At 44.0% G+C, this 25,000-nt stretch overlaps 2 protein-coding genes across 2 annotated transcripts in view; one reads left to right on the forward strand and one right to left on the reverse strand.

The window, feature by feature from the left end:
• Positions 1–1,529, forward strand: part of rims3 (regulating synaptic membrane exocytosis 3) — a gene marked incomplete at both ends in the record, with an annotated part of 23,649 nt that extends 22,120 nt beyond the window's left edge. The window contains 4 exons of the mRNA XM_080017140.1: positions 1–14; positions 866–967; positions 1,064–1,203; positions 1,317–1,529. The exon at positions 1–14 is cut by the window's left edge and continues 99 nt beyond it. Coding sequence (XP_079873266.1) covers positions 1–14; positions 866–967; positions 1,064–1,203; positions 1,317–1,529 — 469 coding nt within the window. The remainder of the gene's footprint in view (positions 15–865; positions 968–1,063; positions 1,204–1,316) is intronic.
• Positions 1,530–10,373: 8,844 nt separating this feature from the next.
• On the reverse strand, positions 10,374–24,459 carry smap2 (small ArfGAP2; the record flags this gene model as incomplete). Its single annotated transcript, XM_080010591.1, has 10 exons — positions 10,374–10,499; positions 10,603–11,102; positions 11,209–11,389; positions 11,606–11,757; positions 11,980–12,037; positions 12,380–12,439; positions 12,556–12,634; positions 12,751–12,836; positions 13,257–13,390; positions 24,354–24,459. 10 exons carry the CDS (start codon positions 24,457–24,459, stop codon positions 10,374–10,376), a joined length of 1,482 nt encoding a protein of 493 aa, XP_079866717.1.
• Positions 24,460–25,000: the final 541 nt, after the last annotated feature.

The following is a 25,000-nucleotide window of genomic DNA, read 5'->3' on the forward strand; positions in this document are numbered from 1 at the left end:
CACACCCCCTATGGGTAAGTGAATAACCCCACCTCACCTGGCTTCACTTTGTGGGTGTAACAACTTTTCCATATTGTCACCTTCCTAAAATAATGGCGTAAGTCATTTTTTGACAAAAGCTCTTTTTTTTGGCCTAAATCATCACATGATGCTGGCCACCTCTGGTAAAATCGCCTACCGCCTCAGTATGTCAATAATCATCTATTGTCATAACCTTTTTAAATGAAATCATTAATAAATATAATATGTTTGGTTCAGTTTTTTGTGTTTTATGAAAAACCTGAAAAAATTACTTGTGCTTTTATTTTAGGAAGGTGACGATATGTAAATGCAGCCCAAGACAAGGCCGGTCTAAATGCTTGGCGTACAAGAGACTCCACCACTGCTTTGCAGAACCTCTGTTGGTTCTAATGTTACCAAAGCAGCTTATAATATACAAAAAAAAAAAAGAATGATTCATTGATATTCTGACCCTTTTTATGAATTTATTGTTTGGTTTTGGATGTCTCCTGTGGGTGCGAGGATTTTTCAACATGCAGTCAAACCATAGTCTCCAGATAGACGTTCAAAGATACTGCATTTTTGAGTTGCCCTGTGCTGTGCAACTCAACCTAAACCCATAACGCAGTTTGAGTGTATTTGCTCAACAACGGTGCAGTTGTTATTGCACATGATATAAATTGTTAATGCAAAAGGTCAATGCAAGTGGGGGGGTGAGCAGATCAAAGCAATGCCTTCAAGCAGACTGGCAACTCTTTGTCGCCCTCTGCTGTTCACTTGTAGTGCTCTGACTAAGTTAGCAGTGAAACAGCTTAATGTCAGTGTGCAACCAATGTAAACGTGATGCTGTGTGTTTGCTCTGTAGGGGACGTCCATGTGGGCATGGTGGACAGAGGAGGACAGCTGGAAGTGGAGGTTAACCAGGCCAGAGGGTTGACCCCCAAACCGGGTTCCAAGAACATACCAGGTAGACTGGAATCACATCTCTTGTTAGTGGAAAATGTATGAGTATCTTAAAATGTGTGTATGAATGTAAGATGTTTTCACGTTGTTCTCTCTGCAGCGACCTATGTAAAGGTCTATGTCTTAGAGAACGGCGTCTGCTTGGCCAAAAAGAAGACCAAAGTTGTGAAGAAGAATCTGGACCCAACCTACCAGCAGGCTCTCTTGTTTGATGAGAGTCCTCAGGGCAAGGTCCTTCAGGTACACAGCCATTTACCACTTCTCTGGCTTCCTTCCTATGTTCATCCACCCACAGGTTTTCATTGTTTCGTTCATTGCCCGTTATGTATATATTACCCATCTCTCCCCTGCAGGTAATAGTATGGGGGGATTACGGGCGCATGGACCACAAGTGCTTCATGGGAATGGCCCAGATCCTGCTGGAGGACTTGGACCTGTCGGCCACAGTCAGTGGCTGGTACAAGCTGTTCCCTACCTCCTCTCTGGCGGACCCCAGCATCGGACCCCTCACCAGACGCCTCTCCCAGTCCTCCCTGGAGAGCGCCACCAGCCCCTCGTGCACCTAGACACAGACCCCCCCCCCCCCCCCCCCTTACAGGCACAGGCACAAAAAAAAAAAACGAAACAAACAGAAACACTGGGCCTACGCAGACATGTACGCAAGTGCAGCATTGTACATACACTGTATTTGAAGTGTAGGAGAAACTAGGCATACACCAACACCATCGCATACTGTACACACACACACACACACACACACACACACACACACACACACACACACACACACACACACACACACACACTAGACCAAATGCATTCCCCATCTCGTCCTCCATGCCAATGCTGCCAGTACCAGATCCCTCCACCACACCAAACCCATCCAAACCACATACACATTCAAACCCTGCGATCCAGCGTTACGTAGATATTATTTACCCAAACATGTAGCATTTCCCACTTTTTTTCCCGGCTCGACCTTCCATTTTCGCCGCTCATCCTGATGCCAGTCTCTAAACTCTATGCCAAACAAAGGAGAAAAAAAACAACTTTATTTTTAAAAACCAAAGCAATTATTATTATTATTGTTATAGTTATTACTATAAATAGTAGTTGAGCTAGGATATAATATTGAGTATGGATATGTAGCAGAGTCAATGACTTAGATGTAATGCAAAAACAAAGAGGACACATTCTACTACACAATTGTTGGCCAAACACATGAACACACCTGTGTGGCGGGCTGGACGTTTACATAACGGATGTTATGTGAGGTAGCAACAGTGCTAAATCTATCATTTTAACAGGGCAGAGTTTCTATATAAGATAACTATATATATATATATATATATATATATATATATATATATATATATATAGTATATATATATATATATACAGTGTATATATATACAGTATATATATATATATATATATACACAGTGTATATATATATATACAGTTTATATATATATACAGTATATATATACAGTATATAATTACTATAATTATTTGTTATTCATGTATGTATCGGCTGCATCGTGTACGTTTGCTTGCGACCCCTGTGGCGGAATTTTCAAGTGCTTTAATCATATTTAATTGTTTAGCTTTGCCTTGGAACAATGTAATAGGGAATATAGGGGCGAGGGCTTTGGGTTTTGCAGTCCATCCTGGGAGAGTAGCGCTGCACTGAGACAGGGGAGGGGGAAGGAGGCGGAGATTGTGGAAACACCAGACCACAGGTCGCCCAGGAGAACGGCATTCTGGGAAAACGGGTGGGGCAACGTCAACAATGGACAAATTCTGACCGCGTTCGAAACGCCACCCGGGAACAGGGTGGAGTTTGGAAGAACCGGAGGTCTGCGTTCATCCACCCCTTGAGGTGCCGCATCTTACCAGCACCTGGACTGTTTTACACTCCTGTTGATTTTCCGGTTCTGATGTCACTTTTTCTGAAATGTATTTAGAGGCTCTGGGAGCTGGTGTGGGTTAGGGTTAGGGTTAGGGCATATTTGAAGTTGCTTTCCTTGTCTACACTGGTTCAATTGGAAAAGCAGAGAAAACATCCACACCACGGCTGCGAATTGATCTTTGGAACTATCCTAATCGTACTTTTTTCCATTGCATTGGGCCTTCAGTCCCCTGGTGGAATGCTCTTTGTAATTCTCGATGGATTTTGTATTTTCCCTCGATGATGTCTGTTTACCGTCCGTCGGCATTATTTCACTGTCTGCCAAACGGTTTGATTTTGTCCGAGGTGTAAGAAGAGGCATTGTGGGCATCTACCGTATGCCAATCCTCAAGCATTCTTTAGCTCTCTTACGTAAGTCTTCAATTCATATTTTAGAACCGGAACCTGCAGTTTTGGGACGATTTGTCTGTCGATATATTTTATCTAAGAACACGCATCGTACGATCGCCAGCTTTAAAGAATCCTATCTGAGAGCCGATTTTATCACCCTTTTTTGTCCATTTTACCCCTAAAGTTTTGAAGTCTAAGGTACAGTGTACAGTAGAGGGGATTTTTTTTTTTTTTTACAAAATTACAAGAAAAGGACATTATTGTCATAATAATACCTCATTATTAGAATATCTTATTATTATTGAATTCAAATTTGTCCATTAAAGAATATGGATATTGTGCATTGCGTTGCCACTATATGGTAATTTAACACTCATATCTTCTCATAAGAGTTGTGCGTTATGGTATGACAATTCTTTATTTTATGAAAAAGGTAATACAACCTCATACAACTAAAATACAATTTATAATAATATCAATCAATATGATCAATATTATATCATTATTATCACCTAGCCATACTCTCACTTTGCAACTGCTAGAGGTGAGTTGTTTACTGTGGCAGGTGAAGTTCCCCTAGAGTGGGAAAGTACAAATAGTCACAATAGGCCTATCTCTTTTTAATGTTCATATATTCAATAACTATTATTAAAAATTAATCAACTTTTGATTAAATTACTTACACTTAACTCAAAGAGAGTGGAATTGTCCTCTTATCTTTTCTAGTTGTAATGCTCACTGGGCTCACTGGACACTGGGTGGCAGGGCACTGAGCTATTTATCTGTAAGGTTTTGCTCATAATTGCCGTTTCTATGTCTTTTTTAGACAATTGTCAAACTGCCTATTTTTAGCCCCAACACCAAACCTATATGGATATTTGACACTTGGCATAGACTGTAATGTTTCCTAACACGTTTTTAGAGACGGTCTAAACATGTGTAATTTATCAAACGCATTTGTGTGTGTATGTGTGTGTAATTAAGGGCCCACGTATTTGTTAATTTTATCATCAGGATATAGCGAGATGTTCTTTAAGCTGTAAAGTTAAATACGCTGTTTAGAAACATACGAAAAAGGGAAAATACTGGGCATTTTGCGGTTGCGCCGTCAGACCAGCAGAGATCAAATTCCAGTGCTTAAAAAAAACCAAAAGAAACTTGAATTGTTGGGATGAGGAACGTTAACAGTATCGCCGACGTTGCCCCTTCTTATTTCAAGTTCTGGAGCAATTCCTCGCTGGGTCTGTTATTGTACGGTCATGTATATGAAGTAATTTTATGTACCTTATTGATTTGTATCTAGCTATTTTGTGGACGGCCGGCATGATGTACAAAAATAAGGACTTATATTCTCGGTATTTGCACATGTTCTCTTCGATGCTCGCCTTTGTGATGGCTAAAAATGAGGGAACGAAACGGAAATGAAGATAGAAACTGTTTATTCAAAGGGAACTTTAAATGACATTTCATTAACTGTACATCTTGAGGGCAAAAAAAAAAACGTGTTCACTGCTTAATGTGTTATTCCTCCATCAACTCTTCAAGACGACGATTGATATTTTTCCACGTGATTTCCAACGTTTTTCGGAACGTGTATGAGATTGTACGCGTCCCTATCGCTGTTTATTTATAGCTCCTATTTTAATAATTTAAAAGATTGAAAGGGGGAAAAAGTGCAATGGTTTGAGAGTAGAGATTTTTAAATGATGGTGTCAGTGTATAAATGACGATCTCAGTGTGTGGTGTGTGTATATATATATATATATATATATATATATATATATATACATATAAAGAGAGAGAGAGAGAGAGACAGAGAGAGAGTCTGGAAGGAGTGAGAAGGACATTTAAAATGCACTGACTCTCACAAAGAGGTTTAAAGATGTAGATATTTGCAAAAAAAGGCACTTTTAAGGGTTCTATGACATGTTTCTACTCTAGTCTAGTTTCTGGTGCTCTCTCCTTAGTAAATGCATTTATAAAAAATAATCAAATTACAAAGGCATTGGTCCATTGAGCAGTTTGGGATGGTGTTTGGCATTTTAGTATACGTATATTATACTATACTGTATAGCAGATTTAATGGAGAAAAGCTGCACAAATGATGCGGAGACAATTCTGTCAGGCAACTCGACCTAGCCACGCACTTCCATGCCCTTATTTGGCCGGCCTATTTAAGCAACCAGCTCCTTCTGGCCTTCCTGCTGTGCTGCACTCCCTCCACCTCCCCTGCATCCACCTGTTGGGCTCTACTCTTCTATCCAATTGGAGGATTTAAGTTCATCACTCCTATTTTGAGCTCACTAAGTACGCCTGGAGTTGCCGGGCGTGATGAGCAGTAGAGCCCAGATGCCAAACGCAACCTGAGTTGTCCATCAGAAATGCAGGAAAGCGACACACATACTAACAGAGCTGAAAAAGTAGCTCCATCTGTAAAAAAAAAAATGTCCAAGCAAGAGTGAGTTTGAGGGAGTCTAGCAGAGTTTGTGGAGCACTGAACTGATGAATAGATTGCTTTAAAAAAAAGGGGAAAAAATTGCCGCCATTGATTCCTCAATGACTAGAAGTGTACACAACGTGAGAGATTTATCACCGACACAAATGGCAGCGGTGTGATGGATGTAAGCCTCTTTAAGGCTCTGTTTCAGAGGGAAAATGGAGGGAGACGGACTGTATAGAAACTATTTTAGACGAGATAGGTTGAAATTGACAATCAGCGGGTGGAAGAAAGACGTTTAGTCTCCATTCGTGTGCTTCTTGAGGTGTTTTTTTGACATTTGGCGTCTCTATGTGTCCACGTGCACTTTGAAAACACTGTAGTTCAGCTGAGGGTCGAATGTACTATCAGCACCGAGATGTCTCTGCAGTTGGAAATATTCAAAAAAACTAAAAGTGGAAGCCATTCTCATTGTTTTTTGCATTTATTTTCCATAAAAATAAATGCATTAATTATTTCCCCCGAACACTTTTTACTGTTTAGTGATATATTTGCTTCCATGTAGAAATCTACTTCAAACACCTGCAATCTCTCAAAAACAGTGTTTTCTCGAGTGCTCTGTTGTGAAAAAGATGTGTTTTATTTTTCTAAGGAGAGGAAGCGAAAACTACGCGGAAGAGTGTGTTGTAAAGGAATCGAAAGGCCGTGGCTCCATCCGCCTTGAGATGGATTTTTAGTTTTTTTTTTTGTGAAAACGAGGGCTTGTTCTGTTTTTCAATGGCCTTATTTTCGGTGAGAGACGTGGCTTTTACTCCGGTAGCACAACTATTGGAACGTTCCGACATGTATTTTGCTTGATAAAAAATATTGTACCAATGTTCTTTATGCGTATATGTATAGTTTTATGAATGTATTTCGGAACCATGACACCAGAAATGATGAATTTATTTATTTTTGTGTCTGTCTCACTGGAGACTTGTACAAAACGGGCCTCGACCCGACTTTACCCTTTTTTGTTTTCCTTAACACAATAGCATGTGTTTTACCTGACAAAGTGCATTTTTTTTTTTTTTTTAATATTCGCAACGACGGTTTTCGAAGGGGAGGACGCCGAGATGTTTTAAACCCGTCGGCTTCTTTAACAAGCCGCTCGGCACCGCAGACATTTTCTGCACTTTGAACGGAAAATGTTCGCTGCATGATCACTGAAGACTCTGTATTTACTCCATGATATGATAATGATTTCAATGATTATGATTATAACATGACGATGATGATGATGATGATGCTGATGATGATGATGATGATGATGATGACATTTTGATCAAGACTATACTCAATGCCGTGTAATGGGAATTATTGAAGTTGCAAGAGAGAAAGTTTTGAACAAATGCTGTAACTTCAATTTAAAAAAAAAAAGTAGCATAAACCAAGCCTTCCTTTTATCTGGCAATAATTTTCGCTCTTCTCCCGGTTGGAAAAGCTTGCAAAGAACTTGCTGGCTGCTGTCTCTACTTTGCCCGAGGCCTTCACACTTGGGCCCCAGAACTTTCTCAGCCTCCAGAGGCTGACGTGCAAGTCCACAGGACTTAAATACTAATTTCCTCCGTATCAACTACAAATACACTGTAAAAAATAGAGTCGGATCAAATGTTTTGCAATTTGCAGTGTCAGTTACATTGCGTAGGTATGAGAAGAAGAAAACAGATTTTCTTTTGTATTTTTTCCACTTTTTTCAATGGAGACACGCCGTCCTCGTTGTCACACGGAAATGTAGCAGCCATGACGTAGAGCATTAGCATTATTATTACTTTTTGTTCCACTGCTCTGAATTCCTAATTGCTATGTCTGCCGTCTACGTTCTCATCGTCTGCTATGTCGTCGAGAGTAATTGCTGTTTCTCACAGCAGAACTTCCAGAGTAGCCGCCCAGTCACTGAGCGGGAAGAGGAGGCAACAGTAGCCCCCCGTCCCCTCCCTGTCCCCCTGACCCACCCCCCTCCACAAATCCCAAACCCTTAAGGCAACCTTCATCTTGCCAACATCCGACAAGGGCACAACCCGAGGGCACTTAAAGAATTTACTCTGTAACTGATACCATCAAAACAAAGTTAATTTTTTAGGACGGTACGGATTGGATTCAATGACACTTCCTTTTTTAACAATATTCATGAATAGGCCCCTCGTGCCGACGGCCATTCAAATTAAAAAATTGATTTAAATGGAGCTTAACGTGCATGGATGGACAAGGCGGATCCAAAGCACACTGACTATTTGGTTGGCCGGTGTTGGTAGATGAAAGATTGTCTCTCTCTCTCTCTCTCTCTCTCACCAGCCTTAGCTTTCTTCCGGGGAGTGCAGTCAATTTTTAAAAAAAGGGAAAGGTTCACAGGTTCGTGGCAAAAAGAAGAAGAAAAGGGGAGCTGTAATTTTCTACCTGTGCTTTGTAAATGTTTTCTATGTGCGGTATTTGATAATGTAAAACCGGTATTTTTGTGGTTTGTACGCTGCAGAATTGACTACTTAAGGTGCACGTAGTTTTGTAAGAAAATAGAACCGAAAACTTAAGGGGACAAAAAACAGAACCCCACCCCCAACAAAAAGATTTTCAGATTCAGAAGCCTGTATTTGCATGCCCATTGACATCTGGACGCAAAGTCAATAAAGTTTATTTGAATCACTGAGCTTTCTTTGGCCTGGAGTTTGGAGTTTATCAAGAGGTTTATCAATGGAAATGAAAACACACACATTAAAAAATCTTCAAAATCTTTTTATTTTATTATTATTTTTTCCCCAACATAGACAAGTATATTATATATTCCCAATTTTTTTATAGACTGGTGCGGACGTAAAATCCAAAAAGAAGCAAAGCATCTGAAATATTCTGAACTAGAAAAAAACCCATTCAGTTATGATGGTGAAACAGAAAATACAGGAATAAAGTAATATCTCGATTAAACCGGTAAGTAAAAGTTACATTCTTTTATTTGCTTTTATTTCACAGAAAATATACAAGCAAAAGACGGGCGAGGGGAAAGAAACACTCGAGTCCAAGAGGTATTAAAAAAAACAAAAACAAAAAACAGTAAATAGGGGGAAGCGATGTCACCCACACGGTGTTTGGGGCTGGGTTTGAACACCATTGCTTCTCCATGCGGATGAATCTGTCGAATCCAACCACAGACCATACGTTCACTTCCAGTCATATTTCTCATGAAGACGACCAGCCTGAGCTGTCTGCCACCAAAATTAAAAAAAAATAATAATAATACATGATTATATCTGCCACAGACATTGAGGCTGATATCTGCTTTTTTTTTTTTTTTACCTTAGAGTAAAAACAGCAATCATTTTTTTCCGAAAATAGAAAAATGCCGAAACTATTTACACTATTAGCCTCATGCGACGCCGAGAGGAAACATATTGATAATAATAGTGACGAGCAAGTAAAACATTTAAAGTGAAATCAGGAGCGAAGGCCAGAAATGGCAGGATCCGCATGCGGTGTCGTGGAGAGGTTGTCAAAATGTTTATTAAAAGGTGAGTGACTGCTAACTCTAATGGATTGCCTCATTAGGAGGTCTACAACCCCCCCCCCCCCCCAAATAAGACTCGCATTCGGCACTCGGACATACAGTATGGGCTGTCGCCAAAAAACAACCACGAAACGTTCGAGCAGAACAAGTGGACGAACGGCCGACGCACACTCGGCAACACGGAGTACACACCCTACGAACATATTCTGACAAATAGACGTATATGCACAATGTGATTATAACAGTCGACAGACTTGTCAACACATTCATGGACGTATCAATTTTTTTTCAATCACGCGTATTGGTCTAGTGAGACTGATTGACATTCACAGATAGACATTCCAGAGACACATTCATATAAAGTCTTCACAGACGTGGACTACAATCATAGGAAGACACATGATCCCACCATGCGGTCAAACGCTTGCAACCGATCCATCCCTGGGTCCGTAAATCGATTCCGTTTGAGTTTTTTCTTTGGTTTTCCAATTATCCCCTTTACGGGCTTGAGGGATGACTCTACCTACGCTGTGTGTCGGTGTAATGCTACCTGAAGCCCTTTGTGGAAGTTTGAAAGACAAGAACCCCAAATGAAAAACCGCCTCAGGTATATTTCGAGGCCCCTCTTCCTTCCGAGATGGTTGTTGCCGACAACCACAGGGACGGCCTGACAGGACGGTCGAAAGAATCCGGAGGCGAGGTGAGCCTTTAGAAAAGTACAAACCAAGTGAAGCAGCGGGTGGACGCCCGCTTAGGCACGTGCACACACAGAGACGAACACACACACACACACACACACACACACACACACACACAGTATGATAGTACGATATGTGGTCCTAGAAGGGGCTCTTCTTCTTCTTTATATTGGTATCTGACGCCAGGGTTTTCCTGGATAGTTTGTGCGTTTCGAGTATAATGGAAGGCAAGCGTGAAGATCTGTAGAAGACGACTGGAGGCGAGAAGAGGGAGTATATGTGCAGAGGAGAGAGAGAGAAGAGAGGTAGTAGCACTTTGCCGAACCTTATTTTTCCCTCCCCTTCCTCCTCCTTCCTTGCTATAGAAAAAAAAGTTCAATCCATAAATTTCTATCACTTAATTTCCCAGTTCCAGGGCAGTTCCGGGACGAAAGAGAGTCATTTCCAGACGTGTGCCGCCGTGTTGGCGGAGCTCGATGGGGTCGGACCTCCCATGTGTTGGCCACCGTAGTCCATCACACCGGCGGTGCCGTAGAAGTTCATGCCAGCCATATGCTGAGTCATCTTAAAGAGGAGGGAAACACACAAAATGTCCAGAAGTTCAGGCTGAGTACACCATGTACACACACTCACACAAAATCGTGTCCAAACACCCCAACAAACAAACCTGGGCAATGTTCCACTGTAGCTGCTGGGCTTGGTGCGCTCCATACATCTGCTGGTGAGGTAGGCTGGCTGAACTTCCCATCTGCTGCTGTCCCATCACACCATTTACCTGTTGTCCCATCACACCATTCTGCTGCTGTCCCATCATTGCGTTCTGCTGCTGTCCCATCATGGCGTTCTGTTGCTGTCCCATCATTGCGTTCTGCTGCTGTCCCATCATGGCGTTCTGTTGCTGTCCCATCATGCCTTGGGCCATCCCTGACATGTAGGGCGAGGCTGCAACTCCGCTATGCTGGGCCATGACACCCTGCGTGCCCATCATGCTGTTCTGTTGCCCCAACATGGCGTTTTGTCCAACTCCCATCATCCCACTCTGCTGCTGTCCCATTATTGCCATCTGCGACGCCATCATGGCTCCTCCCATTCCCCCGGCCTGGGCCAAGGAATGGTACGAGCCATATGGGTGTGTGGGATATCCCATCTGATTTAAGTACAGGCCCGCTGCAAAGGAAAACAGAAGATCAACTGTTAACCAAACGTGGCATTTCTGCAAACCCATGACAGGCTTCGGAAACCATCAGGAGATAAAAGGTAGTTCAGCTCTCACCGTGAGCGGCCATACTGTTCGCATGCACGGACGGGGTGGAGGCGTAAAGGGAGAGGATGGAGTCCTTGGACAGCTTCTTGACGGCCCCCTGCTCAGCCTTGGGCGGGCTGTCCAGGAACAAGCTGAGGTTCTCAGGGACTGAGGCAGCCACTCGACTCCGCGGCATGGAGTCGGACGCCGGCTGGGAAGAGATCCAAATCAATTTACTTTATCGTCATTGGATAAGCACAACGTGATTGAGCGAGTTGAATAGAGACAAATTGAATAAAGGGAAAGGAAAGGGGAAGGGGAGATGAACGGTCAGACGGGTACAGAGAGGATAACGCAAAGCCAAGGAAGAAACAGAGACACAGCTTTAGAGCAGGTGAAGCCAGGGGTATGAAGACCGTTCTAGTACCGTTGTTTTGCTGGAAGAGACAGAGGTGGCGGCAGGGCTGAAAAGGTCCATGGCAGAGTGTGCAAGGGCTGGATTGGCCAGCGCGGGGCTCCCTCTCTCCCCCCGAACATGTGCCCTGCTGTTAGACACCGGAGGACTCGGGGCGGGGGCATCTATGAGGAGATGGAGGACAGAAACAGACGGTACGGTTTTAATCATTTGGATATGCGCAGGTGTTTGTGTGCGCCAGAAAACGGATCATTACAGCTGCGCCGACATTTGGCGAAGACGTCCCACACCCACGCCTCCATTGTTTGGGATATACTGTATAGGGTATAAATAACCTGTGTATGACGGCAGTGTGTGTGGGAAAGAAGGTGTGTGTGTGGGCATACCTAATCCAAGCAAATCTGTAACAGACTGAGCCTGTGTCTTCGGACTGATGTCTCTTCTCTGTCACAAAAGAATAAAACATTTTGAGTACATTTGGGAAAATATATCGAGCTGGACAAATGATCCCAATTTCAGAGCAGTTTAAGTCGAAACCCCTCCAGCAATATGTTGAAATGGCTTTATCCAGTCGACAGTCAGTGGTACAAAGTGAAACTCCTTTTGCTGTTATTGAAAGGCGGCCTTAGAGATAGGGAGAACAAGTCCAATTTTGCAATGATATAATTTTGTGGATGAATGATGGCCACGACGGACCGACCAGATATAACCAACAAAAACAATGTCCATGCACGTTCTGTGCTGGAGGGGCGAAGAAGGTCGAAATATCCCATTGTCCAAACTCACCAGTTTCATCTTCTCAAACACCACCGGCTCCTTTGGTATGTTGTCACAACTCTTTTCTTTCTACAAAGAGAAGGCGTCAGCAAAACTGTTTAAGGTGGGGATGGAACAATCTACATTAGTGGTCCAACCACAGAGGCTTGATTTCAGCCTCACGCTACTTTAAACCCAAAGCTCACCCGTAGCATCTGGATATCAATGACCTTGTCTATGTACTTCTTCTTATCGTACTTGTCCCTGATGAAGATCTCTGCCGACCTGCGCAACATGTCAAGGAAATAGAAAAGAGCTAGGCATCTTTCTATATATTTCTCTCTCTCTCTCTCTCTTTCTCTCTCTCTCCCTGAAACAGAAACACATAATGGTGAGGATACTGGTCTGTCTCGGGGCGCTGAAAGCACTCAGGTAGAAAGGCCTCGTACAGTCGTTTGGCCTTGGCATTCCCCATCTCCTGGACACACTGGAACACAAGGAAATGGCATTAGCGCAGGTCTACATGATATATTACTATTTGGTGAAATATTTAGCTAGTTTATAGGTGCAGGCATTGTTCCAAACATCTTGCCTCATCCTCAGTTCACTTTGGTGGTAATACGACATTCTGGCCAGGATGTTTGTTAATGTAGTTCTGGTGTCTTCCGTACCAATAGAGTAATTTCCCCATCAACATAACAAGATAATGAATATCTGCTGATACGCCACCAATTACATTTTGGGCCAATGACCGTCAAGTTAATAATTAGCTTATCCAAGAAGACAAATGACTCATTATGGGTGTAGACCGCACAGGACTTGGCTTTTCTACTTGGCAGCGTCTTCTAATGGAGAGTCCTGCCCCCCGTGAAGTCGAAAAAATGGGCCAATCGGCGTGTGCTCTGACCTGGATCTGCTCCTGCGTCCACTGGTCCAGGTTGACCGACTTCACCTTGGAGATGTGGACGCCGAGATTCCGGTGGATTCCGGCGCAGCGGATGCAGATGAAAATGCCCAGGTTCCAGGACGCCCATCTTGGACCTGGCGGGAGAAAGAGAGAGCGGGTTAGACAGGAGATGAGAAATGAAGGCGAGTCATAGGAGGAAATGGATAGGAGGTCAAGAGATGAACCCGAGATGGATGGGCAGACACCAGCGGGAGACACAGACATGAGGTAGATATCGAGAGCTGGGAAGGGTTGGTGTTGGGGTGGCGGTTGGGGAAGAGGACGATGATGAGAATGATTCTGATTAATTTTAGTCCAATTATAGACAAGAAAGTCAGGCCTGAAACCTGATTTATGAATATGAATTCATCAGGGAAACACGGCTAATCCCCCGCATGTCGTGAGGTGTCCTGGCACACAATAGGATACAATGTTAGTATTAGCCTACATAACGGAGACCGAGAGGAGGGAAAGAGAGACATAGACAAGCCACAGAGAGAGAGAGAGCGAGCAGAAAGACACACACACACACACACACACACACACACACACACACACACACACACACACACACACACACACACACACACACAGAAAGACAGTTATGTAAAGCCTGGACACCTACAAGAACACGATGGTTGCTCGTATGGTTGATTGGTTACATGTTCCTATACTTGTGCGTTTCTCAGCACATGTTAAGGAACACGTCAGTTTTGTACTCACAGGCCCATGGTAGTCTGGTAGTATGGTATGGCATGCTCGTAGTATGTTACTTGTGCTTTTTTTTTTTTTTATATTTTGATCATCTTCCTCTGATCCCCAGAACCGTCAGGAGGGGGTCCGAACGCAGAGTTCCGGGTGATGGGGGATGGATGGATGGATGGATGGATGGGTGGGTGGATGGATGGATGGGTGGATGGATGCCCAAATTATGCAACAGTGCTCTTTAGAGAATACAGCGAGCTTCAAAGAGAATGCTAGAGCTTGGCACCTCTCTTTCCCTCTCTTTTCCCCTCTCTCTCTCTCTCTCTCTCTCCTAGATTCCCTCCTTTCTGACACACATGCTCTAGTTGGCTGAGGTGCTCCTCTCATTCTCCCCCCTCTTCTCTCTTTCTTCTCCTTTGCCGCCTGCATCAGCCTTATCGCCAGTCTGGGGCTTGAGCCGCAGTGCGCCGGTCCCACCACTAGATGGAGCGGGAGCTTTCTGTTTCATCCCTCTCCTTGGACAGCGCCGAGTGCTGATGCCACAGCCCTTGAGAAAAGGCCACTTTATGCAAATTTAAAGAGGAAATTCATTTTTGGAATGAAAAAAACGGCATGCAAAAACTGTGGTCTCTGCGATGACTGCGGAAATACCGTGCTCTTGTCTCCACAGGAGTGTGTCCAACACTACACTATTTCGCTTGCATCAATATAAGAGAATAAGTGGACATTTGTTTGTGAAGTTCATCAATGAAACAGAAAGGAGGGCAAACAAATAGGCGTTATGAGGGAATCAGAAAACCAGACACAAAGGCAGACAGGGTAAAACGTGGTCCTGCGCCGCTCTCCATCTTCCCGACCGTCTGTCTACAGTATTAGCCGTCGAGTGGGCTAATAATAGAAGAATTACTCAGCAAATCCAACTTAACCGCCGAAAACACAAGGCACTGGGCGGGAGAGACGAGAATAGAGGGAAGCAAGAGAAGAGGAGGAAGAAAGAGAGAGAGACAGAAGAGAGGGATTGTTAATACACCCGAGGTTTGGAATTAGTTTGTTTGTCCCCCTTCTCCTAATGCCCTCTCTTCTTTGGCTGTCGTGCCTCATCTTTTATACTCTATTGCGTTGTCTCAGTTCTAAATCCTAGTTCTTCTAACTTCTCTCCCTTTGTTTTCCAAAAGGCCAGCTCCCACAGCTCCCTCCCTTTCACTGCTGCTTCCATTTTTCTGCATTTTTTCATTGCAAGTTCTAAACTAAATTGTTCATCAGACTAACCAACAGAAATCCAATGTGTGTTTATGTGTGTGTGTGTGTGTGTGTGTGTGTGTGTGTGTGTGTGTGTGTGTGTGTGTGTGTGTGTGTGTGTGTGTGTGTGTGTGTGTGTGCGTGCGTGTGCGTGTGCGTGCGTGTGTGTGTGTGGACATGGTACAGGTGTAATCCGATTTGCTGGAGGGTGTTATGGGATGCATGTCGTGCTGGCCACGGTCCCTGGAGCTCCTGCAACGTGAGCCCAGGAAGGTGCCCTGGTCCCCGGGCACAGACAGGAGGGCAGGTAGGGCCAGGGCCGTCTGGGGCAACGTGGTCAACATGAGACGGAAGTAGACACCTGCATTTAACCACAGCTAGTGGTAGCAGCACCACACACCTCACGGTGAGAGGAGAAAAAACACCTTTGAGAAAACATTGCACGGCAGCAGCGCTGGGATGGTATTCAGCCTGTGGTTTTTGGCATGTTGCCTCACATTAGTTCCTTGTTGAGCCAGAACAGTGTGTAAACTTCAAACTTCCTTATTTGTAATGTCCGTTAATGTTCCACGCAAGAAGCTTGCTCTCACTTCTCAATCGGGCATGAGCGTCCGTCCAAAGTTCAGAAAATTGTGTTGTTTTGCTGTGATGCAGCCTTTAAGAGCAAGAAAAGACAGCATTTGGCCATATCACAAAATATTGATAACCATAACCCAAGAAGATCACCATATCGATATTATATTGATAAATGCAAACGCACACATATATAAATGCATGCACGAACGCACACACACACACACACACACACACACACACACACACACACACACACACACACACACGTGCAGGCAGGCGGATAAGGCTCATTAGCCCATATTCCACCAGGATTAAACCGTCGCCTCTGCATGTGCTGGTCTAATCTGTATGAGTTCTTCGGACCTCTCTCCTTAAATCAAACACACACACACGCACCCACATACACACACGCATACACACACACACACACACACACACACACACACACACACACACACACACACACACACACACACACACACACACACACACACACACACACACACACACACACACACACACACACACACACACACACACATTCACCACCCCAGCCTTCAGCAACAGCCCATGCCAAGAAGCCCGGAGCCAACCTGTGACCCAGTGGTACTGGAAGCAGCAAACCATGTCCAAGCTCAGCAGATGGAAGCTTATTGATAATTCAACACACAAAAACATGCACATGCACACACACACATCTGAACTGTGTTTAGAGTCCTGGACTGTGAGTTTGCTGAACAGACAGGGGAAATGTATGACATTACCAAATATTCTGTAGTGATTAACTGCTAATCCTCCAGTATTAAATAGTTCACAGAAATATATCAGGCATTTAATTCCATTCCTCAATAAGTATTTGTAGGGATTAAGGCAAGGCAAGTTTATTTGTACAGCACATTTCAACAACAAGGAAATTCAAAGTGCTTTACATAAAACATAAAAAGGATTAAGACAAAGTGCAAAGAAACACATTATAAAAGGACATAGAATGCATAAAGTAAAAAAAAAACAAATGCATCGAATGCGTAAAAGTTACACTGCAGCGTAAGAAATGAATCAAAGAAACCTCGTTTTACTCTTTGTTAACAATTATTTCTCCTGTTCCCCGAATAGCTTTTTACCTTGTCAAGGCGATATCCTGCCCCTGGTAAACCAGTCTGGAGACTTTTCGCTGTTTCAGATAGGCCAAGGCCGTTATAATACAGTGCACACGAAGCCACTATAATTCACATTTCAACAACAAGGTAATTCAAAGTGCTTTAAATAGAACATCAAGACAAAGTGCAAAATAAACACATTGTAAAAGGAAGAACACATTATAAAGAAATATAAGAGAAGACATAGAAGAAATAGAATCATTTGAATGCACAAAATCAAGGAAAAGTGACAGTGCAGTGCAAGAAATGAACATTTGGTTTAGTAAAAGGCAGCGGCAAACAGGAAAAGTCTTCAGCCTTGATTCAAAAGAAGCGAGGGTTGCAGCAGACCCGCAGTTTTCTGGGAGTTTGTTCCAGATATGTGGTGCATAAAAACTGAACGCTGCTCCTCCATGTTTAGTTTTGACTCTGGGGACAGAACGCAGACCTGTCTCAGACGACCTGAGAGCAATGCATGGACAAGTTTTTCCAAATTCTGCTGGGACATAAGTCCTTGAATCCTTGCTATATTCTTAAGGTGATAGTAGGCTGACTTTGTAATTTGTTTTAATGTGGCTGTTGAAATTTGGGTCTGAGTCCATGAGTCCACCGAGATTTCTGGCTTGGTTTGTGCTCTTTTGACATTACCTATTGAAGCTGAGCGCTGACTTTTAGTCCTTCTTCCTTGGCTCCAAAAACAATGACTTCAGATCTGTTTTTGTTTGATTGGAGAAAATTCCGGCACGTCCAGTCGTTGATCTTTTCAATGCACTTGCTCAGTGATTGGATTGGACCATAGTCCCCTGGTGATATAGTTATGTAAATATGTGTGTCGTCGGCGTAATTATGGTAACATATTTTGTGGGATTAAGTCAAAGATCAAATGAGATATTGTAAAAAGGAAAGCGGTCAATGCACATTATTCTCTTACTTCCTCCGAAATACGTGTACTGGCTCTCTGTCTCTGTCCAGTGTCGGTCACAAAAAATGTGTATTTGCATACCAGCGTGTGATAGGCGTCTATTGCTCAATGAGCCCCCCAGTCCGAGAGACCAAGCCGCGGCCGTCTGATATAAAATGCGCCACTAACTCCCACGCTGCTGCAGTTTGCCTGGGTATGTGGCGACATTAACGGTGCTACCGTCTCACCTCCCGTACCATCGCTACTACGCCGTAACCGCGGTGTGAATCAGCACCGGGGGGGAGACGGAGACCGGGCGAGATGGGGCAGCGAGCCTCTTCAGAGCCTCCCCGCCGGCCGGGCGTCTCCTTGACTCGCCCTGCGATCTATAAATAGACAGAGACGCAGCCTCTCCGTCTAGGGAAGCCAATGGGTTGAAGAATGTTTTACTGCCGTGTAGTAACTGCGTTTGGAGAGACGTTGACTGCTGCTGCGTGATCGCATTCCAGGGACCGCTTTCAAGAAAAATCGAATTCCCTGTGTTTTAAGTCAATCACGTTCCATTTAGATTCACGGCAGCTTCCTGCTGTGAGGCACTCAGGTTCCTCTTTGTTGATGACGCGTCGATAGTTCATCACATCACACGCTTTGCCACTTGTCTAAACTGGATATAAATTCACTGGGCTGAAACAGACGGCACAGAAAGGTACCTGAAAGCAATTCCAGTTTTATTCAAGGACTTTTAAAGCCATAACTGTAGTATATATGGGTTTACTTCCCAAAACTTTGATTGATTTGCCATGGGGGGGGGGGGTCAATGCAGTGTATCCAGCAGATACGTAAGGTATTGCAAATGTGATGCATGTAAAGGAAAATCACGTTGGCTTTTACAAGGCTACCCCAACCCCCTCCACACTATCTACTGATAGGGTGAGAGCGAGAGGGGCGTGGCATTGCCAGGTCTCCATGACAACCACAATCACCGTGTTGGGCACGTGACCACAAGCACAATGGAGATGGGAGTAAACAATGAAAGAAGGAGCACAGTCGAACACAGACGTTAGAGGAGTGGCCGGTGCAGTAGACCAGTGTATGCGTCATTCATCTGCGTTGCACTATTTCCAATATCTTCTCATTAGTGTGGAGGATCTAAAGTGGGGTTGCTCAACTTGCGGCCCAGTGGATTCATTTCAAGTGATTTCAAGTGAAATGAATTCACCAGACAATTACCCACTAATTTATTGAACTGAGACGGTTTCCCCTGGTGTCCCACCTATTACCTTCTCCAACCAATTAAAATTGGTTTGCTCACGTTCTGCCAAGTGACACGACAGTGGATTCCTTTCTTTGTATTTTACGGTACGCTATTATACATCTAGAGCCCCTTGCTCTTCAGTCATCCAGAAGGACGAAGGTGACGAAAGCACTGTAATATATGTCAAAGCAAACAAGATTAGACCAAAACCTTAACCAGCGCCATATGCCAAATGCCGAATGCCATGTGTAGGGAGTGGGCTGGAGGGGCTGGATGCGTTCATATTGGTGGGTAACTGTGCGTGCGCTTGACTATATACTGTCGATATACTTCAACAAACTGCTAATGGGCTATCAGTTTTAAATCTCTCATTCACAGTCTTTCTCTCTTTCTCACTCTGTAGTGCGTAAGTCTCACCGACGCCTTTCTCATCGACGGTTGGAAAAGAGGACTCTCGAAGAGTTGGGATTAATGTGTCCCTCTTTTTTCTTCTGTCAGTACAGCACCCAAGCTCACACACCCACTTCCATTATTTTTGGAATATTTCAGATATTTCATGTTTTTCTAGGGCTCCATTCCATGCCGCATCAATTCCAACAGTTACGTCATACGTTTTTTGGCGAATAGCGGATTCTAGCACTGGAAGTTCAAGCTCTTGTTTGAACTGTAAAGCCATTTCCTCCCACTTCTTCCATTTTGAGATGATCGAAGATAGCACTTTGACAGCAAAGTCTCTTGAGCGAGTCATCTAACTATAAAGAACAATCCTCCACCTCAAAACCTTTGTTAAAGTGGTGGCCGCGTTCACTTTTGTGTTATGAATGCGATCTGGTCATCTAGTAAGGGTGAGAATCTGCTCTTCCAATTGGTGATGTTAGATGATCAAAAGCCCCATTTTCAATTTTCAGTTTGATATCTTTTCATGGGGCCCAAAATCCTTGGCAGTGCCCCTGCTCGCTGATGCCACAGTTCCCTAATTGAAATAAGGATGGTTCTGCCATTCAATTGAGGAGAAGGCAAGAGAGAATGCGGGAAGTCCAGGGATCTTGGGCTCTTATTCATGAGCGAAGGTAAAAAGGACCATGAGGTTCAAAGGATTGTAATGTCCATGGGCATTGTATCCCACGAGCTTTGGGTTGTGTCCAAAATTGCGGATACAAGCGGGCCGGGCTCAACCTCCTTTACCCGGTGAGGATCTCAGTGTTCTGGGAAGACCTCAGAGCAGAGCTGCTGTTTATCCACATTTAGAAGAGCCATTTGAGGTGGTTTAGGCGCCTCCGTTTGGAAGTGTAGGAATGGGGCAAGGGGTTATATCCTTGCTGGCTTAGGAATGCCCAGATATCCCCTATGAGGATCCGGAGGAAACAGAAAGGCGAAGGGCTTCTCTCCTTGCCATGCGGCCAACACATCCCTCTCTGACAGGATGAGCGGTTTAGAAGATGGATGGATGATGTGCAGCTCCCTGATTGTTATCCACCAGATACGACTTTGTATCATCATCAATCCATCCTGGAGAGCTTCAGTGCGCTTGACAGCACCGACACCGTGCATTGTCTGATATTTTGGTGTTCTCTGAAGCAGGGTGGACAGCTTATAAAACAGTGACGGCAGCATTATGATCCGGATTCCTGAAGATAGCATTGAGTTGAGGTTGACTCATCGCAGGATGAGACTACTCGTATTTTATTTAGCTGAACACCACAGGCTCTTTTACATACTATACAACCCCACCACCCACCGATAGAGAGAACAGTATATACAGTATGGTATGTATACAGTAGATATATACATCACAATCATGACTAACAGGGGTTGGTCATACAAAACAGTACAACACAAGATAACAAGCCCTTGCATTACAACTGCGCTATAATATGGAAAACATTGAATTACTATACAATACCTTCTGTCATTGGACAATAGGTTGGGGTCTGTTACAGGGGTCCGACCTAGTGTCCCTTTTAATAACAGATCATCCCAAATAGTGCCGTCTGATCCGGGCAATAACGCTAACAAAGCATTCAACTATGAGGAAATCAACGAGAAAAAGTTTCGGAACATGAGGCTTCGCCTACTCAACAAGACAAATTCCACAATCGAATTGTCCATTCCCTTTGTTTAAAAAGCTGAAGCATTTTGTTTAGTGTGTGTCTGCGTGTGTTTAAGCGTGTGAGCGGTTGTGCGCCTGTTGTTACTTCCCCTTCAAAGCTGTAATCTGGTCTAATTAGTCTCGGCCCTGGCGCAGCTCGTCTGAGTGGTGGGAGCCGCACAACAGTGTTCAAAGTAGATCCCATCAGTGTGCGTCTCGGTTTGTGCGCTGTTGTGTGAGTTTGGGGAACCAGCAAAGAGGTTGCAGAAAAAAATAATTCCCGGGAATGTTCATTAGACATATAATGCAATTTCTTCCTTCCCCTTGAACTCCTCAACTTTCAAACTGACTGCGTATGAGACTGAACGGATTTAAAAGCCCACTGCTCCCACATGCAAATTCTAACATTGTAGATTTCAGCCTAAATCAAATTATTTTATGAGCAGCAAGTATGATAAATCAGAAATTGAATTGAACGACTATGTTTAATGTTATTTTATGCAACTCAAAACCACAGAAACCCATTGTTTACCCATTATCTCAACTTTGCGTGTGTAAGTGTGTGTATGTGCGCGAGCATGCAAAATTGTGTGTGTATGTGTGTGTGTGTGTGTGTGTGTGTTTGTGTCCCAGGGCAGTGGTGTGTCCTAGTGAACTGTTTCCATGGCAGTGTCTATTCCCCCAGGCGTCCCTGCTTTTCCACGCTGTCCTCCCGGTGAACACTGAGAGTATAGTAAGTATACTCTGCCGCCACGCGAGACAATACACACAAATACACACATATCAGACACATTTTAACACTGTCTCTGAGACAAACCCCGAGTCTGGCTCGTGGAGAGAGATGCAATCTCAGCATTAGAAAACAGAGAGAGAGAGAGAGAGAGAGAGAGAGAGAGTGAGAGATAGAAATAACGTTTTTAGGCAAATAGAGCTTTAAGGCCAGCTCGTAACATGTAGCCTGCCTGGCTGTTTGCTTTTGTGACTGACCTTCTGGCTGTTTACTAGTCTGTCTGTTTGGTTATTTTCTTTATTATTATCAATAACCTAGCCAATTACTATTAACCAATAATTGACTAGGTTACCAAGGCAAGCCTTCGCTGGCTTGCCTTGTAACTCTTTGTCTTTCGACACTGACTTTCCAAACCTCACAGAAGCTTCCCTTTCTGCATAAAACCGCCAACCACGACATCAGCTGCAGCGGTGGAGTGGAGTAGAAATCAAAATGGACAGTCTCTAAAGATTCAAAGACTGCATCATCTACCGCTCTCCTTTTTTACTCTCTCTCCGTGGCTGTTTGGCCTCATTTTGGGATCTGAGCCTCAACCAATTGTGTCTATTTCCGAAACGCCTTTCTTGTTTTCAATTCAATCGATTAACGCTGCTTTCTTGTCGTGATGTTGCGGGTCCATCTTTGAAGGCTCTGAAGACGAGTCAAACAAACTCCGTGTAACATCCTGGCGTGTGTTCCTGCGTTCAGTGCGATCAGTGATTCCGGCCGCTCAGTGCAGCACGCGGCCGGATGACCAAGCTCAAGGACGAGACCCTCTGTCATAATGTGATGACGCTGATGCTGACGCTGGCCCTGGCCCTGGCCCTGGCTCACACAAGCCCATTCTGATAACCAGGTGTGGACCTTAATCCATTCAAAAATGGAACGGCACGCAGTGGAAAATGATGACTCGTATGGACTAGAAAGCTAAAGATCGAGTTATAAATCTAGTTCTAAAGCTAGTTGGAAAGATAGTCAGGCAGCAGTGAATGTCCTGGATACTTATATAACATGGATAGAACGCTACTACAATAAGAGAGTTGTACAGTATATGTTCATGTAAAGGTATGAGATATCAGGTCTCAGCGAGTTCTTCAAGAGAGATTATTGGACGTATCCTGTCTTGCTTATTCAATAAAACATTGCAGGTTACCTACAATAAAGGTAATTGCTAAATACTGTAATTGGTATGAAGGTAAGTATTAGGTTCAGCCTTGGTCTTAGGGTTTTTTATATAACATCGGAAATGTTGACCCTGAATTCAAATTTAAGACAAATCGAATGGCTTTTAAGGCTTAAATATTTGTAAAAGCACCCAGTTATATTACACTGGAAATATGAATATTAAATCTCTCTCAGAAAGATTGGATCAAACATATTCACTCTAACTTTGGTAGCCTATTGATCTGGGTTGAACAAAGTCCTCAGAAACGTGGGTATTTGTTGTGACCAAAGTACCCATGTTTAGCCAGCGTCCGTCAAAACAGGTTGAGCAACTAGCGGGTCACACAATTGGAAGGCCTTGAGGGACACACACACACACACACACACACACACACACACACACACACACACACACACACATTTAATAATGTAATAAAACAGCATTAAAATCTTTTTATGAGAGCACTAGTTAGTCCTATTCATGCTAGTGGGTCTTCAGGCGTCCATTTAATCCATACATGCACACACACATACACACACACACACACACACGCACGCACACACACGCGCACACACACACACACACACACACACACACACACACACACACACACACACACACACACACACACACACACACACAATATGTGGTGTGTGAGTCCCATAATATGTGTGTGTGAGCATATAATATAAATATGTTATATTATAAGATATTTCAAAATGTATTACAACAGCATTAAAACCAATTCGTGAGGACAGTACACGTTGTGAGGACAACATTTTGAGATTATGAGCACATTAAATGTTGTCCTGACCACCCTGATGTCCTGTTCATGCTGGTGGGTCTTCAGGTGAGTTTTCCTTTTAATCCACACATGCACAATCATGAACGCACACGTACGCACGCACGCACGCACGCAAGCAAGCACACACACACACACACACACACACGCACACACACACACACACACACACGCACACACACACACACACACACACACACACACACACACACACACGTCTCGTGGGAGCGACTGACGTCGCTGCAGCATAGTACAATGTAATTGGTCGCGCGAGGGGAAGCAATAAAGCCGCATTTCCTTAGCGCGTGCGGGGGGGGGAAAGGCACGTTGATCCATTCACTCAATGACTTTCTCGGATGGAAATGGAAAAGACGACAACAACAACAACAACAAAAAAAAATCACAAATAAACGACACCCACCTTTTGATTCGCAGTCTGCGCAGAATTTGTTGTCCTCCAGCGCCAGTAAAGAGTTGAGGACAGCCTGGAACCTGTCAATGTCTTTCACTGATTTGCCAGTCATCATGACGCCAGGGTCGGACTTGCTCTTTGGTTTGTGTTTTCAAACGATTATTGTTCTCTTTCTTTCTCTCTCTCTTTCTTTCTCTCTTTCTTTCTTCCCCCCCCCCCCGTTCGACAGATCAGTCGACTCCAATGCAGCAGCGATGCGTCTTGTTCCCCTTCCCTCCCACAGAGCGATGCCGCTTAATCACAACCGCGTCGGGTGATCATCCCCGCGCCACCGACCCCGCGTGCAGCTTATTGTTGTTGTTGTTGTTGTTGTTGTTGTTGTTGTTGTTGTTGTTGTTGGATGATTCTTTTCCGCCGAAACAACACGTAGAGTGAGACGCTGATCGCATCTGGATTAGCCGGCGAACGCATCGAGTGCTATTTCTCTCGCTCTCTCCTCCTCCTCCTCCTCCTCCTCCTCCTCTCGCCTCCTATCGCTGATACACACACACACACATACACACACACACACACACACATACATTCGCGCACTGACGCAAGCACACGCACGCACACACGCACACACGCACACACACACACATAGCCTGGTTTGTTCC

Source organism: Zeus faber (genome assembly GCF_960531495.2).
Source record: "Zeus faber genome assembly, chromosome: 1".
Taxonomy (NCBI): domain Eukaryota; kingdom Metazoa; phylum Chordata; class Actinopteri; order Zeiformes; family Zeidae; genus Zeus; species Zeus faber.